General features: G+C 43.0%; 1 protein-coding gene across 1 annotated transcript in view; it reads right to left on the bottom strand.

The window, feature by feature from the left end:
* Nucleotides 1-4,274: 4,274 nt before the first annotated feature.
* The window catches only part of LOC310830860 (uncharacterized protein), a 45,167-nt gene continuing 30,655 nt past the window's right edge, over nucleotides 4,275-18,786 (bottom strand). Inside the window, exons 19-29 of the mRNA XM_083710695.1 lie at nucleotides 18,539-18,671; nucleotides 17,109-17,206; nucleotides 14,591-14,720; nucleotides 13,002-13,213; nucleotides 11,897-12,029; nucleotides 11,358-11,455; nucleotides 10,481-10,619; nucleotides 8,076-8,299; nucleotides 7,708-7,840; nucleotides 6,317-6,373; nucleotides 4,275-4,446 (exon numbers count right to left, since the gene is read on the bottom strand). Of these exons, the coding sequence (XP_083566821.1) occupies nucleotides 6,326-6,373; nucleotides 7,708-7,840; nucleotides 8,076-8,299; nucleotides 10,481-10,619; nucleotides 11,358-11,455; nucleotides 11,897-12,029; nucleotides 13,002-13,213; nucleotides 14,591-14,720; nucleotides 17,109-17,206; nucleotides 18,539-18,671 (1,348 nt within the window). The 3' untranslated portion in view covers nucleotides 4,275-4,446; nucleotides 6,317-6,325. The remainder of the gene's footprint in view (nucleotides 4,447-6,316; nucleotides 6,374-7,707; nucleotides 7,841-8,075; nucleotides 8,300-10,480; nucleotides 10,620-11,357; nucleotides 11,456-11,896; nucleotides 12,030-13,001; nucleotides 13,214-14,590; nucleotides 14,721-17,108; nucleotides 17,207-18,538; nucleotides 18,672-18,786) is intronic.

Below are 18,786 nucleotides of genomic sequence, written 5' to 3'. Positions count from 1 at the left end.
TGGAGTCAAACAACATCTGTAGATCCACAGGCTATCTATTCCTGCACTATGTTCAAAGACATGTTAAGCTTCCATTCCCCCACTGAGCTTTCTGCAAGGGCAATATCAAGCAGAATAGCCTCTTTTCTCTCTCGGATGTAATTCTACCTATAATGGTATGTATTGCTGTGAAAAGTTCTCTGAACTCTGTGCTTGTGGAAGCCAATGTGATAGAGCTGTCTAGTCCCCTTAAGGTTCCCAGTAGGACCTTTCTCTGTACCTGCTTAGCCAGTGATTCCAGGCTCTATGTATGTGTGTGCATGCACACCTCTCTGTCTCTCTCTGTGTGGTTACGTCTGCAAAGGCTGCAAAACTGCACAGCCCTGCAGAGCAACACACACGCATGAGCCCTAACTGTTTCCCTGTGAAAAATTTCACCATCTGTCACTGCTGTTAGAGAAAAATTCTACTTATAAAATAGGCACATAAAGCAGTTTCTTCACGTATATCAGATAAATTTGCAGAATTGCCTGCAGGTACAGCAAACATGTTGCCAGAGGAGATAACATCTTCTGTTGTAACATAGCTAATAAAGTCCAGGCACAAGCAGGCTGCCTTTCTGTCTGGCATAAAACCATTCCCAGCATTCTTGGAAGCATAAACAACTTTTCAAAAGGAGACAGGATACCCAATAAAAGTGAAGTTGTAGGGGAAGCACAAATAACAATCTCTTTTCTGTCAAGGAAAAAAAAGAGAGAGGCTAGTTTCATCCTGTCCTGGATCCAAGAAGCATGAAAGTGAAAGTGATTGTGAAGTCATTCTTGACTTGATTCTCCTGCTCTAACATAAGTGAATGTAGCTTTGCCCATTTTTGACATTTCTGTACGTAGGATGAGTGCACAGAGTAGCCCATTTCCAGGTCAGAATTCACTCTGGAGGATTTTCTGATTTCTGTGGACTTCACCAGACACCCCCCCTTTTAAAGTTTTGTGCCGACATACTGAGTAACAATGGCAATGTTCTTCTTAACTCTATGAAACCATCCCAAGCTATTTTATATCAAGCCACTGAAACCCGCAGCCATTGATAGTAGGATATTTTGTATTCAGATGTACATAACACATAATAGCAAGTCACCCCCAATGGCAAAACAAGGAGAACAGCCCTAGCAACTGCTGATCAAGTACCAGAAAATACAAGAGATGCTGTCACTGATGCTCAGTAAGCAGCCAGTTAAGAATGCACCTGACAAACCTTCATTGCCAGGACTGCTACCTGGGGTAGCACAAACACCTGAGACGAGGAAATACATGATTTATTAAATTAATAATGTAAGCATATCACATTAAGAAAGAAACAAAGTAATCAAATGGTAATAAGGTATCACATTACATACAAGTATAAGACCTGTCATTCAAGAAATGAAATATATGTTTCATTTACATAACATAAAAACAATAATACAGTGGTACCTTGGGTTACAGACACTTCAAGTTACAGACGCTTCAGGTTACAGACTCCACTAACCCAGAAATAGTACCTCGGGTTAAGAACTTTGCTTCAGGATGAGAACAGAAATCACGCAGCAGTGGCGCAGCAGCAGTGGGAGGCCCCATTAGCTAAAGTGGTACCTCAGGTTAAGAACAGTTTCAGATTAATAACAGACCTCCAGAATGAATTAAGTTCTCTACCCGAGGTAACACTGTATTTAGATGGATAGAAAGAGTCATAATTAAACGCACATTAAGTGCACAGTTTCTGTTGTCTAGTATCAAAGACATGCCCTCTCAACTAAATCTATTGTGTAATATCCAATGAATTCAGTTTTTTTTAATAAAAAAAACAGAGCATTGCCCCCCCAACACACCGGAACACATTTACCTGGTTGGCTAGAAAGCATCAGAAAGGATTTGAAAGACAATGACAAATGTTGAAGGCACAAATGCAGACAATTTCAACAAGAAAGAAAAGAGGAAGTTATCTAAAGAAAGTTGTGTGGCTGCATAAGGAGCTTACAGTTTAACTGAGATTTAATAACGTCATGTATAAGAAATGGAAGAAAGAAGAAATCACAAAGGAAAGGTATACACAAGTAGCCAACATCTGCAGGGAAGTCGAGTGGGCCAAAGTTCTAAATGAGCTCAGGCTTGCAACAGAGTTTAAAATAAAAGTTTATTTGGCTATGTTCAAAGCAAAAGGAAGAACAAACAAAGGGTAGATCCTCTGCAAGGTGAAGACAGAGAAATGCTGTTGGGTGATAGAGAGAAGGCGAAACTGCTCAACACCTACTTTCCCTCTGTCTTCACCCAAAAGAAAAGCAGTGCCTAACTTGGTGGTATCAGAATAAATTATGCAAGGAGGAAGCTGTAGCCCACGATATAAACCCCAGTTGTGCAACATCTTGGGAAAGGCCCCAAGAAGCCAGACCGTGCACTGCAGCTGGTAGCACATATGTGTTTGCATTGCTCTGCTCACTGTTGCTGTATTGTGTCATCTGTTTAAATGAGCAGCAAGCAGGTGTCAGGTGCAACAATGAGCACATGGTATCCTATGCTACTTTTTGTGTGCTGTGTGACCTTTTGTGCACCCCTCAATATAGCCTGAAACCTTCATATGAGGTGAAGGATGCTATCACTTTGCCTGTGCTAAAGTAAGATTCAACTACCACTCCATCCTGCTTATCTATATAGAGGTGCAGGCATCTTGTCATTCACACAGGCAGCAAAATGTCTACATATTGGTTTGCGCTCTCTCTCTCTCGGCTTGCCTGCCAAAGTAAATTGGCAGGACACATAACATTGGTAAGTTAGTCCAATCAATAATGCAGTAAGTGATTTCTTCATCAGCCTATAACTTTTATACCACCTCCCTCCCCCTTCCATTAATGTTTCATCCAAAGCTGAATTGAAATGATGGCAATAGATCACTAGTTAGAGTCCAAAGAAGAGTTCTGTGTTCTTGGCATCCAAGGCTGCTGAAGAGTAAATATTTGATGTTTAACAACATACTCTGGAAACTTGTACTGGGATGAGATAACGAAACAGGATTGTGATAGGGATCTCCCCTCTAACCTATGTACATCAGAAAAAAAATCCCCAAACTGAAACAACTGTGGTCGTGTTCAGGCCATTATTCTGATTGTGCAATGTAGAAAACCAGGAATGGATGTAGGGGTGCAAATGCAAGCCCATCACTCAACGATCCTGATCTTCCATAGTGTGTGGTCAATAATAATAATGTCTGTTTACATTTTTTAAAAATTCTAATTTTGAAACTAGGCATTTCAGTGCAGTAGTTTACTCAAACCATAAATGCCACTATTTCTACTTACCCCAAATTAGAATACAAAGCAAAACCATCTTTTCTTATCAGCTGAAAAAATAATTCACTTGGAGTATGTAGTGGGACTTTGCCATGCATTGTGGACATTGTAGCTCTATATTTTTGCTTTGTGAGGAAATATAGCAGTAAAGGAGTCACCATATCCATATAGGAGGCGGGATCTGGAAGGGGTGTAAAGGTCAGAAGAAAGCAATGCAGCCTGCTGAGGAACACAAAGCCAGGGATGAGGAATCTGTTGTTCTCCAGATGCTGATGGACAGGGCCTTAGCTAGGGAGTGGTGAGGTGGCCCCCCTACAGGGGCACATGCAATGGGGTGGGGGTGGGGCTAAATCAGATAAAAATATGTCCATAAATATAAATATTTATTATCGCCTCATAAGAAATGGTTTTAAATAGAGGGTGAATTGAATGGGTGGAGGAGGGTGGGTTGGAGGAGAGGTGAAAAGAAGAGCTAGGGGGCGCAATCTGGGTGGTTCTACCAAGGGCGCAAGATCACCTAGCTACAGCTCTGCTGATGGACTACAACTCCCTTCATCCTCGGACATTTGCTATGCTAGCTGGGGATGATGGGAATTGGAATCCAAAAATATATGGAGAGCAACAAGTTCCCGATCCCTGCTCAGTGCTCAGCTCTAAGGGAACATAGCAGCTTCTTCGTGCTTCCAACAGTTTCAGATTTATCTGGCTCAGAGTTTCTGACTCATTCTGACCCTTTTGCCCTGCCCTGCACACACCGTGATTAAAGCCCAGATGTGGGAGAGCAGACACTCTAGGGATGATTAGTCAAATAGAGAGAGCAACTCCAAGGGAAACAGAGGCTTCTGCTTGTTTGCTTGGTACAATAGTTATAGAGTGCTCCCAAATTCCAACACACCACCTTCTTTCACATGCACACACACACAAGCCCATATATTTTTACTTAACTGAATCACTGTACTGCAATAGGGGAAGATTTTATTTAAACACTTTATTAACTCTCAACAGTAAAACTATAGTGAGAGATGAAGATTATGGAGGAATCAAATCCTTGTTTCCTGTGAATCAGAAAGGTGATGCGTCACAAGTGAAGAAGCAACCAAGGATGCTTGAGCTTATTTGGGCTTTATTTCCAGTGTTCTTTCTTTCTTGAGAGAGAAGAAAATAACAGCAAATAATTATTTGCAGCAAGCAAATAAGAACAAGCAGAACATTTTAGAGAAAACCAGATACCCCTCATTTCACATCTAGTGGCCAGTTCACACAGTCCCATTATTTTGAAACAACAATAATTTTAATTTAAAGGCACCCAGCACACACACACACACTTGGTGTACTTTCTTGTAAGTTGGGAGACTAAACTCACCCTGGATGGACAACTACTTCAGCAAATTCTATCCATTTATGTCAAAAGAAAAAGAAGTGATAGCTGGGTTTTGTTTGGTTTTGTTTGTTTGTTTGTTTTTTACTAATAATGAAGGGGAGAATTTTACATGCTTTCTGGGGAAAAACCCTGCTTCTATTATTCTGAATTTTTCCAGGATTCATGCCTTAAGAATGAAAGGTACTCCAAGGGCAGGGAGAGGATATAAAGCATAAAAAACAGCAGTGAATTAGGAATAAGTATAGTTGGACAGACAAACAGAACTAAGCAACCTACAGATCAATTCAGCCTGAAGTAGCAAGTTTTAGAAAGCCCAAAATCGAAATTTTTCAGCCCTACTGATAATCAGGTAGAAAATTTGAGAGGGAGGTAAGACCAGAATGTACACTTGAAAATGTAAAGTGTGAACTATGTTTCTGTTTGTTTCTGCATATTATACTTGGATTACATGTGAGTGTATGTTTGTTGGCAAACATGTGGGTTTGCTGCTGCATAATTAGAGGCCCTTTAAGTATTTGGTTTGGAGAAGCCTCCCTAGGCTATAGACATAAAAAAGGGGGGTTGAGTTCCTATTGGTTCCTATTGTATATGCAGTTGTACATTGGTTCTTGAACGGAATCTGCTCCGGAAGTCCGTTTGACTTCTGAAAACCAAGACATGGCTTCCGATTGGCTGTAGGAGATTCCTGTGCTCAATCAGAAGCTGCGGAAGCCACGTCGGATGTTCGGCTTCCAAAAAAAGGTTGCAAACCAGAACTCTCACTTCCGGGTTTGTGGCGTTTGGGAGCCAAAACCTTCGAGTCACAAGGCATTTGAAAACCAAGGTATGACTCTATATACATCCCCTCTTTGTTACCTCTCATTAGAGGCACTATTTTCTCAAGAGCCCGCCCCCCCTTGATTGAGGGGACCCAGGAGCACATGATGTCACATGTGCAATGTTGTGCAATGTCCTGACATTGTGTGTGCAGCAGCGCGAGGAGCAAGGGAGCAGAGCAGAAAGCCCTCTGAACATTGAGGGGGCCTGGACTCCTCCCCCCCCCCAAAAAAAAAGAAGAAGAAGAGGAAGAGGAAGAGGAAGAGGAAGAGGAAGAGGAAGAAGAAGAAGAAGAAGAAGAAGAAGAAGAAGAAGAAGAAGAAGAAAGAAAACAAAAAAGAAAACATGGGGGGGGGGCCTGAAACTGCCTCGGCCTTTAGGAGCTGGCACATATACCTCAACTGGGTGCAAGCTTCTGAAATAATTCAAAACTCTGAAAGTTTTATTTGTTGGAGGCAAATATGTGATAGATACAATAGAACCTCCAGGGCATGATCCTCTTTGAGATATCTGAGATAATAAAATGGGTCCCCAGAATCTGAGTCTCTCTGTATCCTAGAGGAGGAAGTGTTAATCATGAAGACAAGCATTATGAGGGGTTCAAATATCCATTCTTTTGTCATAATGCCATGTTCTGGCTATAAATAGATACTCCAGACCTTGGCTAGTGGTATAACATAAATAAGAACAGAGGTCAAGCAAGGCCCTTCATACGTAATGCTTTCACTGCAAGTAGTGGCAGATAACATTCATCCTACATTGTCAATGTTGAATCAGTTAAACCTTTTCACACAAGCCATGCTTGCACATCAGCTCACCTGAGATGGCTACTGCTCTCCAAAAACAGCTCTACTGCGCTCAACCAGTTTTGGACCCTGGAAGAAATGACAAACACCCTTTGACATTCCTAGAGAAAGTGCTCCAAGTTGACCATAGACCTCTGCATTGAACAATTGTGTCAGTTTAATTCTAGTAGCCTATTGTGAATGATACAGGGGGTCATTCCAGCACCTTGAAGAAACTTAAAACCTCCACCCACAGCCTCCCACTAATTTTATAGCAAAAATGGTGATTGCAATTATATATTTCTAGAGCAGTGCATTCAAATACAACCATGTTTTCTTCCTAAGCCCCTGTTGCTCCCACCTCATCCTCCAAACTTGGCCTTGCATTGCTAAACACACCACCCCATCCTAACCACATTCCTATGTAGGTGGGCATATTTTTCACATGTGATACCAGTTTCTCTTTCTCTTCAAGAGAGAAATTCTGACTTGGTTCTGCCAGGGAGAATAGAAGAGCGCAGGAACTGGTGTTTGAATAGTGTTGTGAAAACTTAGGAGAGTCATGTGGGGGTAGGGGTGGGGTTGGAATGCCGGAGGCAAGCAAACTCCAGGCAACAAAATATATTGGACTGGAACTGGTGAAATCTCTTTTTCCATCACATTCTCTAGAAAGCTTGATCAGGATGCATTTTTTTTGTTATGACAGTATTTACATGGTATTGAGCAACTACTGCCTGGTTGCAAATACCCCCTTTGGTGGCAAGGTACTCGAGAGGGTAATGTCAAAGCAGCTGCAGGCATTCCCAGAGGAAATCTAGACCCATTTCATTTTGGGTTCAGACCCAGGTTTGAAACTGAATCTGCCTTGGTTGCCCTGACAAATGACCTATGTTGGTAGAGGAACCAGAAGAGCATGACACCATTGCTCCTACTAGACTTTTTCATAGGCTTTTGTTAGCACTAACAATAGTATCCTCCTGGACCGGAGGTGTTGGGTTGCCCCCAAGACTGGGGTGGGGGTGGGGGCATCATATGTTGCATGTGTGTGATGTCACTCACATGGCTGGCAGTGTCACACATGTCTCTGGATGCCATGCAGGCTGGTGCAGCATTCTGCTAGGCCATGCGGGTTCCTGCAGCATACTCTTCATCCACCTATGGCCTCATTCTATTTTTGTAAAGCTACAAATAGCAATTGTAATGCTGTATTTCCAGAGCCCCACTTTCAAAACATGGAGCTTTTCTTCCTCATTCCTTTGGACCCCACCACACCCCACAACCCTGAGAGCTACTTGCCATTCTTGTCACTGAGGAGGAGTCCAGGCCTAGGTACTCATATCCCAATCAAGCACTTGGCCTCAGCCTTGTCAGGCTGTCAGTGAAGAAGAAACTGTACCAGACATTTGTCATTCTAAGAAGTTTACCTCTGTCGTAAAGCATTCCTCATGATTTTCAGCTTTGCAGCATTGTGTCACCATGGTAGTGAAATATCCAGTCACTTCTGCTATTTGCTCAGTGGTGCTATTGGGTTGGTGTTTTATTAAGTGGACAAGCTGCCTGCAATGAGAACAGTGAGTGATAGGTTGGAAGCATAAGCTGCATGTGTCTCTCATCTTAGTGAAATCAAGTGCTGTTTCCTTCATGATTTCAACAAGGTGGAGAGTTTCAGAACTGCAATATGTGTAGAGACTGAAGAAAGGACAGGTCTTTGCGGTTAGGAACAGAGGTGAGGAAAGCTAAAGGTATTGGATTGCTTTGAAGTAGCCAACCAATTATTGGGCTGATTTCTTACTTTTGCTTTCTTAGTAGCAATTCATCTGGGGTAGCCGAGCATAGATCTTGGTGGGAGGTAAACAGTTCGGAAGAGAATGGTACAGGGACATAATCTGGATCAACTCCTAAATTGCTAAAGCATTCCCGGCGGAACTCATAGGAATCTTCACAGCAGTTGTGCATTTGTTTGTTTAGTGGTTTAACTTCATGTCGCTGACATACTTCTCCTAGTAAAAGGTCTGTCTAGAGAAAGAGAGATAATATGTTGGCCTTTGAACAGAAGTGTGATCAAAGCAACTTGCTTGCCACATAAATTAGCCAATATTTCAATACAATGAATGCAAGTGATGTAACTTTTGAAGACACGGTGCTTGTGAGATGCTAAAAGCTTGAACAATCCCATATTGCCACATGCATTGAATTTATTTCAATTTTATAAAATTACAATACCAAGTGAATATAAATAATAGGAAGATAGACAATAATAGCCATGATCAAGAGTAGCAATGAAATTGGGGAAGGCGGGGGGGGGGGAGAGTCTAATGGAGCTGCACTGGCAACCACAGAACAAATTCAATAATGAACAGACTTCACCACACAACACACACCTGAAGTTCTATATTTTCAACCAATCTAGGTATGCGTGTCAGCCTGTTCTGGATAAGGTAGCACACTTACTGAAGGATGAGATACACAATGGGAGGTCTTGAATGCTTTTTCACAGTTTTGGCTAGCACACAGTGGTGAACTATGCAAGACGAAATAAATCCGTTCCGTGAGGCTCTTCGTATAGCGTTTTTTTCGTCTTGCGAAGCAAGCCCATTGACAGCTTAGCGGATTAGTGCTATTAGCGGTTTAGCGGCTTTTAGCGGATTAGCTGATAAGCGGCTTATCAGCGGATCAGCTGATAAGTGGCTTAGCGGCTTAGGAAAAGGGGGGAAAGGGGGGGGGAAACCCGCAGGAACTTGCAAGACATTTCGTCTTGCGAAGCAACCCCATAGGGAAATTCGTTTTGCGAAGCACCTCCAAAACGGAAAACCCTTTTGTCTAGCGGGTTTTCCGTCTTGCGAGGCATTTGTCTTGCGGGGCACCACTGTACCAAGCTACCAAATTTTCCTCAGTAACTCAACATCCCCCATTGCCAGAGGTTGGACTGAGGAGGAATGGTTGGAGTCGCTGCCCCCTTCTCCTGAACCTTCCCAAGGGCAGGAGGACAGTATTGATTTGGAACAGTGGTTTGCAGAGGGGCATAGTCCAGAGGGGAAAAATTGGGAAATATTGGGTGAGGAACGGCTAGAAGAGGAAACACCAGGAGAGAGACAGCTGGCAGATTCAGTGTCCTTTGACAGCATTCTTGACCCCCCCCCTTCACCTAAGACTAAATGGGCTTTGAGAGTGATAGAACAGAGAGCTCACTGGCAACAAGCTCAGATTACCTGACACAGGAGTGACGTAGATTAATGGGGATGGAGGGGGTGAACCTTTACTGGGACCAATGCCATTTCTAGAGAGATATGCATTTCTTTGTCTCTTGCTGTGATTATTAAAGAAACTTACTGGTAAGAACGCTCTTTTCACCTGATCTGCTTATTTACTGCTTATTTGGGAGGGATCTGATTCCCCGAAGCCTGACACCCATCCAGTTTTCTATCTGCTGCAATATGGCCCTTAGAAAATAAACTGTGGAGAGCACCAACGGGTATAAAGTGATTCTCACCCTCACTGTGGCACTCGGATGGGCAGAAAGGTTTCAAGCTCTTCAAAAAGCACATTCCCACAATGGCAATGGAATTGATCTCCTCCTACTCCTATTAAACATTTGATATGAATGCAAGGGCTGATTTCTACTTTCATCCATTCTCAGATGTGCAGGGAATATATTCTGCCCTCAACTGATCTTTACTGATCAGCAGATGAGCTGTGTGTGCCGTGTGTGTGTGTGTGTGTGTGTGTGTACTCTTTGTCCTGTATGTTTGTGTGGAAGAGGTGTGTGTGCGCGCAGGGTGGCCACACCTACTGCAGGCATGCAGACCCTGGAGGATTCCCAAGTGTGGGTGTGGTTCTCCAGCTAAGAAACATTCAACATATATGTAAGTGGGTCAGCTGTAGACATACCAGGAGAAGTCAAATCTAAGCCATTGTCAAACATCCCTGTCCTTTAGGTCACATTCAGGTTACATTATGGGAAATAAGTTTTAGAACATGTTCAGAACTGTGAAATTCTATGTAAAAAACCCCAATTTGAAATGGATTCCTCCCCCATTCCTAATTATTCCACTATTCGTTATTGCATGTTTGTTTGCTTGTTTTTATCTGAGCCCAATTCAAAGGCATTACATTTAAAATAGTATTTAATAAACCCTGCTGAACAAGAAAGAAATGTGGATGGAGGAAAGAGGCCAATATGGAGGATAAAATACTCACATTCTCATCAGCACACACCACTATGTGTGTGTCATCCTCCTTACAGCATTTGGCAACAACACCTGCAAATTTCATTGTGTACTGGTACAATTCTTCAAATGCCATCTCAGGAGCTCTCTTCGTATAATGGACAAGGACTCTGCAAACCATAAGTGAGAAGATTTTAGTCAATGAGAATTTGGGATGCAACCCTTGTCCGGGGTGTGTGTGTGTGTGTGTTTGCAGTAATGCTCAAGGACTCAGAAAACTGCATTGTCTTCCACAAGTTGACAGGTTACTAGAACAAGTGAAGTCACTTTTAGGGCTGCACTGGTGGGAACACTGGAGCTTCAATTTAAGAGTTCTCCCCATCTCGACAAAGTCTTGTGTTCCTATGTAAACAAACAAATTAATCACTATCCTGGATTTGATACACAGCTGCTGGAAGTTCATATAACTTAGCTGATGTTGCATATGCAGACAAAACACAGTTAACTGCTGTTTCCCCCCCTTTCCTTCAAAATGGGGGTAGGAGGCAGCCACTGTTGTTTCTTTGTGCCAGCAGACTTTGTTTCAGACTCATTTCAGTTTCTGCATAGCATAGAGTCTTCTAATTAGGTCTGCTTAAACTCCACACCATCCTCGTGTCAAGATACACCAGCTATAGACTTTGCGCGTCATACATCATACCCATATTCTCCTTCCCACCCCACATCTTTTGGGTTAACATCCATCCACATGAATTGTTCTTGAGAACTCTAAAGCTATTCTTTATTGGCTCTAATAAAAGTATTCATCCTCTGCATTCTGTCTCTACAAAGAGGTTATCTAAAACTAAATTAGCCCAGCTAAATTGACCCCTGTTCACAAGCTAAAATATGAAAAGGTTAGAGCATACTCATTTTGGAAGCCGTGGTCTCCTGCTTTCTCATACAAATTGCAGCGCATCTTAAATGTTTCCAGGGTATTGTCAGCGTGTTGTATTAGCTCTCCTTCCTAAAGGAAAATAAAACTGCTATTAAATATTTATGCAGTGATTCTCAACTTACGCTGGGGTTAGGTTCTGGGGAAAGTGCCTAAAACCAAAATCTCATACAGTCAAAACACACTGAGTTCAATGGCAGGTGTGATTGTCAAAGTCTTTTTTTCCCAGATGCCTGTCCTCTTTCCACCCCCGTGTGTAATTTGCCAAGCATGTGCAGACAAGTTAAATGTGCTTATATTATGAGTTATTTAAGGTGACCACTTTTAATAGGGAATGGTAGCTTCAGCTGCATAAAAGCTTCAGTTCCAAAACAATAATAACAATAATAACAACCCTCCATATGTCAGTTCCAGTGAACAGAACTTGGATCTGTTTGTTCACTGGAATTAACACATGGATTTATTTATTTTCAAATGAAGCTATTAATTACATGGAGATGACACATAACTCACCCCTTGATGAAAGCACTCTTCAGGATGCTCAGTTTCACAGCACTTTTCCAACAAACCCTCATATTTACTGCCAAGTGTCAACAGCAGCTGCTTAGAAAACTCAGGGTTTCTCCTTCCAGTCTCATAAACAAACCTGGAACATAGGGAAGAACGCATGGTGATTATGATGTTGTGTTATCTACAACAATAATAGTAATACACGTAGAAAGTGTTGAAAGTACTTCAAATACATCAACTTAGCAATTCATTAGGCAAATGCTGTAAGTTGGGTATTTAAATTTTATTGCTGCTGTTTGTTTGTTTATCAGTATAACTTCAGTATTGCAGCTGCAGGAGAATTGCAAACTAAAACCAGGTTCAAGGGCTGCAAATTAAAATCAGGACTAGACTTTGAGCATCAATCTCCACAAAATTTATGAATTTTTGAAAAGTGATAAGGTAGCATGGTTTTTAGGTGCACTGTATGAGGGCAGGGGGGGTGGCTGTTTCTCATAGACCCATGGGGCCACTGGTGCCATCTATAGAGGGCCACAATTTTTTTGATGTGGGTCCCCGGCCTCCACTTCCAACTGCCGCTGCCTACTGTCCACCACCGTGCACTGTCTGCCTCTGCCACCCACTGCCTTACCTCTGGTGCTCCAGTGCTGTGGCAGCAACTGGGACAGGCCTCTGTTGGGGTCCACTGCCCCCACACTGGGCAACCACAGTCTGGGGCCCAGGTTGGCACCATTGCATGGGGCAGCCATTATTTCCCCTGAAGAATTCCTCTGAAAATAATGCTACATGATCACATGGTGTCACTTCCAGGGACATTCTTCTTGGTCTATTTGGATAGAGCACAGCAGGAACTGTGCACCTAGCTGTTCAAGGTAGGTGTTTTTTTTTTAAAGAACTTTACCCTCCCCTCAGAGGGGGAAAAATCATGGGAAGCAATCAGATTGGTTTTTAATTGTAGGTTACAAAGTATCCATCACGTGATAATGAAGTTACATTTCCTCTTTCCCTTCTGATACCACATGTGTTCTTCTTGCCCTCAGTATGCTTGGTAACCCAGTATGCTTTATAGAGTTAGGATTGAGACCAATCTGAATTCTCTATACCATACTTTACTAGAAGTGTAGCCTTGTTCTCCGTGAAGTTTTGGCACACTTCCTTAACCACAAACTCCTTGAAAGTAGAAGGCAAATCGGCAGGTCTGTCATCATTTTCCGCATTTACGAGACATTCTTCTCGATCCAGCAGTTCCCTGTCACAGCAGTCCTTCACTTTAGTAGATATAGTGTCTTGATGGGTACAGATATACTCTATCAAATCTGCCTGTAAGAAAAGAGGCTCAGAAATAACTGCCGTATTTTTCGCTCCATAAGACGCATCTATTTTTTAGAGGGGGAATGCAAGAAAAGAAATATTTTTAAAGGCAGCACTGAGCAGAGCCTGTATGCATCCTGGGCTCTGCTCAGCACTCCCTTTCACGAGCCGTGTGGAGCGTGTGTGTGGCGCTTGCAGGATTTTCCCCAGGAGGGAGAAGTCCCCAAGAGCCGCACACACGCTCCTCGCGGCTTGTGAAAGGGAGTGCGGCTCTTGGGGGCTTTTGTGGGAGGTGGGGGAAGGGACTGAGGGGCTGCCCTCTGTCCCTTCCCCCACCTCCCACAAAAGCCCCCAAGAGCTGTACTCCCTTTAAAGAGTGCATGGCTTTTGAGGGCTTTTCTACAAGGTCGGAGAAGGACAGCCAGTCAGTGAGGGGCTGCCCTTCTCCCTTCTTGGTGAAAAGCCCGCAAGAGCCATGTGGAGCATGTGTGCGGCTCTTGGGGGCTTTTCCTGCCTGCCTCCCGCCTGCATTCGCTCCATAAGATGCACACAAATTTCCCCTTACTTTTTAGGAGGGAAAAAGTGTGTCTTATGGAGCAAAAAATACAGTAGTTATTTTAAGGCAGGAGCTTTCAAGCTGACAGACAAAGAGCAGCTTGGTGTGCCTGATCACTGAAGAAGAAGAAGAAGAGGAGTTTGGATTTGATATCCCGCTTTATCACTACCCTAAGGAGTCTCAAAGCGGCTAACATTCTCCTTTCCCTTCCTCCCCCACAACAAACACTCTGTGAGGTGAGTGGGGCTGAGAAACTTCGGAGAAGTGTGACTAGCCCAAGGTCACCCAGCAGCTGCTTGTGGAGGAGCGGAGACGCGAACCTGGTCCCCCAGATTATGAGTCTACTGCTCTTAACCACTACACCACACTGGCTGACATTAGCAAAATAGGCCAGAGTCCACAGCTTTATACACTCAAATGGAATCCGATTTGCCCCTGGTGCCACCCGACCCCAGCTGAGGTAGAAGAAGCAATAGTATTCTTTAGCCAATTAGAGAACTGTTAAGTGAAGTGAAGCAAGGAGTAGGTCAGCAGCTCCATCTTCTGTCAAACAACCAGTGTAGTATAGAAGAAAGCAAGGGAGAGCCCCACCAGGATCCTGTTTGAGACTCATGGTGTTTTCACCAGAGGAGTCTTTTGTATTCTGTGAGGCCTCCGTTCTTCACAGCTCAAAGTCATTTAACTAAGGCTATGCAAAGCCCCCAATTTGCTCCCTGGCCAGAATTCTTCCCATAAGGCTTTGGGCCAATCTGGAGATTATGACTAGACAATGCCAACATCCATGTTATTCTTGGTTTGAAGTAAGTTACATTAAAATTAACAAAACTTACAACATCAAGGAAATACTCCAGAGTATCACCCTTGCAGAACACTTCATGGATTTGTACAATGTCATCAGCAAACTTGAGGATGATAGGAAAGTCTGCCTTTGGGAATTTCCGGCTCAGGTCAGCAACTTCCCTGGAAAGAAAGCAAACAAAATGTTGAGATTGTCTCAAGACAGATGCAATATATATATTATATTGCCAATCCATGGTGGCACCTCCGGATGCTGCACCCCCCTGCAATCCCTACACAGATCTGGCTGACACAAGCCACAAAACCACAGCTCGCCCCTATACACGAAGCCAAGCCAAAGCACAACTAAGGGCAATACAGCCATCTTCTCAGGAAAACTCTTCACAAAGTTCAAGAGGTCAAGACACAAAGACTTTAGCAACTAATCCACACCTAATGACCCACCTAAGTGGTACTCAGGATATCACTCAAGAAATCACTCAAGGTATCTCTCAAGTAATTAAGGAACAAAAGAAGAAAAGGCACACTAGCCTGGGAACTTCCTCTCTGCCCAGAACATTGGAGGCTAGACACCACACCCCCTCTACAGTATTTATAGGAACTCAAACATTGAGATCCCGCTCTGTTCCAGTAACAAGAAGCCGAAAGCACCAGCCTGAAGATGACGAGTGAGACCTCGTCGAAACGTCGCCTAGACACCCCAACTTTTACACGGGAAGACACCCGAGGACACCAAAACCTGCATTCCTGTACCCGTGAAAATCTACGAAAGCAAATATATATATATATATATATATATGCTTTCGTAGATTTTCACGGGTACAGGAATGCAGGTTTTGGTGTCCTCGGGTGTCTTCCCGTATAAAAGTTGGGGTGTCTAGGCGACGTTTCGACGAGGTCTCACTCGTCATCTTCAGGCTGGTGCTTTCGGCTTCTTGTTACTGGAACAGAGCGGGATCTCAATGTTTGAGTTCCTATAAATACTGTAGAGGGGGTGTGGTGTCTAGCCTCCAATGTTCTGGGCAGAGAGGAAGTTCCCAGGCTAGTGTGCCTTTTCTTCTTTTGTTCCTTAATTACTTGAGAGATACCTTGAGTGATTTCTTGAGTGATATCCTGAGTACCACTTAGGTGGGTCATTAGGTGTGGATTAGTTGCTAAAGTCTTTGTGTCTTGACCTCTTGAACTTTGTGAAGAGTTTTCCTGAGAAGATGGCTGTATTGCACTTAGTTGTGCTTTGGCTTGGCTTCGTGTATAGGGGCGAGCTGTGGTTTTGTGGCTTGTGTCAGCCAGATCTGTGTAGGGATTGCAGGGGGGTGCAGCATCCAGAGGTGCCACCATGGATTGGCTACTGGATGGTGTCAGTAATTCATCTGTGGAGAGGGTCTGGGTTTGGGTCTGGTGTGGTTGATTGGTGTTGGCGTTCTGTGTGCCTCTGGATCTGGTGTCAGTTTTTGTGGGACTGGCAGTTTATTCATATTGTGTCCTGTAGTCCACTATATACCTACAGTACCACACTTCTGAACAGTTGCATTCAAGGCTTCATGTTTCTTTCCTTCTATTTCATACAAGCAGATAAAAGCTGCAGAAATTGGCACTGGCTGCTTAATTCAGTGCCCTGATAAGCACAGCTTTTTTCTGGAAAGAAAGTTTTTATCACTTATTGGTTAATGTGAGTAGACAATGCCAGGGCCCAATAACTTTACTCCTGGTCATTTTCAGTGTCATACATGACACATTACACTTTTTTTTTTAACCACTAGCAGAAAGCAGACCATACTATGGAAATTTTGGAATAGCTGCCTAATTCTCAATCCAGATCCTGGAATGCCATTGGGGATTGTTATCCTTTAACCAAAGTGTACACATGACCCTATTTATATCACTGGCTACATTTACGTTTGAATGGCTGAATCACAATCTAATAAACCAAATGTTGATGCAAACGTGATAAACAAATAAAGAGAAAACAAAACCTAAGAGGGTTTAAAACATGTGAATTGACTTTGCTGCCTGAAACATCAGAACTATAATTCTTTACATCCCCAGACACCTTTCAGTAGCACACCACAATCCAAATTCCTGTGGTGAATGTTAAATATAGGGGTTTTGTTTTTTGTTTTGCTCTTTTCTGACCCAATATTTCTGTGGTTCTTTGTGGGGGAAGCAACATGCTTTCAGTGTGCCTTAAATGAATGGGGTGGATGTGACCAGATGCCTCTGCTCTCTTCTTATAGCACCTCATGGTTTTAATTGCAGTACCTGGCAATATGTTTTGTGTGTGTGTTAAATAAAATGCATTTTGCTTTTCCCCAATGCTACAATTCTATGAGCATCTCACCACCCAGGTAGGCCTTCCAAGAAACTGCTGTGTAAAAGAGATGCTGAGCAGGGAGATATATCTAAATCAGCCTCATTTGGGAAATTGTTTCTGATACCTGAAAAAGTTTCATTTGTGCTCAAAGGTTCCTGTAATTCTCAAGAATACTTGATCATCCATGTAGCTAATGTCACACCACCATCCCCCCCAAAAGAGAAAGCACCCAGACTCACTGAAACCTCAGGGATCTTTTCCCAAACTCTTTCAGGATGGAACAGGTATGTTTCTGCAGTCCGATGGCATAATTCTTTTGCTCTCTCACAGCCGGCAACTGTCAGAGAAAACAACATATACAAAGCAATGAAAATTAATTCATTGCAAGGAGCAACTTGGAGAAAAAGCAAAACAAATGGTTTCTGAGAGTGGCCCAAACAATACCAGGCAACCAAATCTACAGCTGGTTTACAGCTAATTGAACTGAATTCATTCTCCTTGATCTAGATCTCCTGATGAATCCAAGCTTTCAGAATTCTGACTTCTGCTCTGAAAAACATATCCAGTAAAGTCTCGGAAAGAATTGTGGGAGGAATTGCACTTCAGTGAGAAAGCACCTGCCTTATACTGTATTTCCAGGCTCATTGTTTGCCATTTCTAGATAAACAGAACAGAGGAAGGGAAGAACTCCTAATTGAAACCTGGAAAAGTAACTGTCAAAATAGGTAGTATTTGGTTTGATCAGGAGTGGGTAAATGTTTTTAGGCAAGGGCCACCTTCCCTTCTGGGCAACTATTGGGTCCCTGTATGCCAATTGTGGGTGGGTCTAGAGGCCAATGTGGGTGGAACAATGAATGTGAGTTTTTCCTATGTACAGTAGGCTACTTTCTGTGTGTGTGTGTGTGTGTGTGCATGCGTGCATGCGCCTGCCCGCCTGTGCGCACCCCCCCCTTTGTATTCTCCATCTTGGCAAGCAAGAGGCATTATCGGAATTCAATGACACATTTCAGCCAGTGTGAAACAAGGCCAGTAGGGTGGTGGTGGTTGGGGAGTGTTTGTACCATGGGGAGAATCCTGAGGGCAAGACGGAGAAGCTTGGAGGGTCACAGTCAGCTTCAGGGACTGAAGGTTCCCACCCTGGACCAGTGAGAAGATGTAAAACAGCTCCCTATCAATCTAGCAGAAATACCAGACCCACCAAGTGTCCCTATTTTCCAGGGACAGTCCTGGATTTACAGAAGCCATTCTGATTTCTGATCTGATCCCAGAATTTTCCATTCTTCCTTAAGACGTCCCTATTTTCATCGAAGAAATGTTGGAGGGTTTGATAGGACATCCCTATTTTCATCAGAGATGTTGGAGGGCATGGAGTTATACGACCCCTGAGCCAATGAGATAAGTAACGATGCAACCTTTAGAAAACATCTGAAGGCCGCACTGTATAGTTTTATTATGTTTTTATATGTGTTGGAAGCCGCCCAGAGTAACTGGGGCACCCCAGTCAGATAAGCAGGGTATATAAAAAAAAGTGTTATTATTATTAGTAGTAGTAGTAGTATTGAATAGGATATCTCTATTTTCATCGGAGAAATGTTAGAGGGTATGAAATACATTATGTAAGTGTCTTTAAATAAAATATTGAGGTGTTATGTGGGCTAAAGGGAAATACCTTTTCTCTGAAGCAGGCATCCTTGTCAGTTTCCAGACAGCAAGTTTGCAGTACCTTTTCAAACCCTTTAACTGTCTTATAGAGTACGGCAACATTTGCAAAAGGATGTCTTCTGGAAAGCTCATAGTAGTAACTGGGTCAAAAAGGAAACTTTCATTAATCTGGACTGCAATTACTCTAAAAAAAGGGGAAAAAGTTGAGGTGACAAGATCCTTTATAATTAAAGCTGTTGTTAAGGAGAGGGAGGA

The sequence above is a fragment of the Podarcis gaigeae genome (genome assembly GCF_964106915.1).
Source record: "Podarcis gaigeae genome assembly, chromosome: 13".
Taxonomy (NCBI): Eukaryota; Metazoa; Chordata; class Lepidosauria; order Squamata; family Lacertidae; genus Podarcis; species Podarcis gaigeae.
Note: the sequence above shows the minus strand (reverse complement) of the source record. Positions and strands in the feature narration are given on the sequence as shown.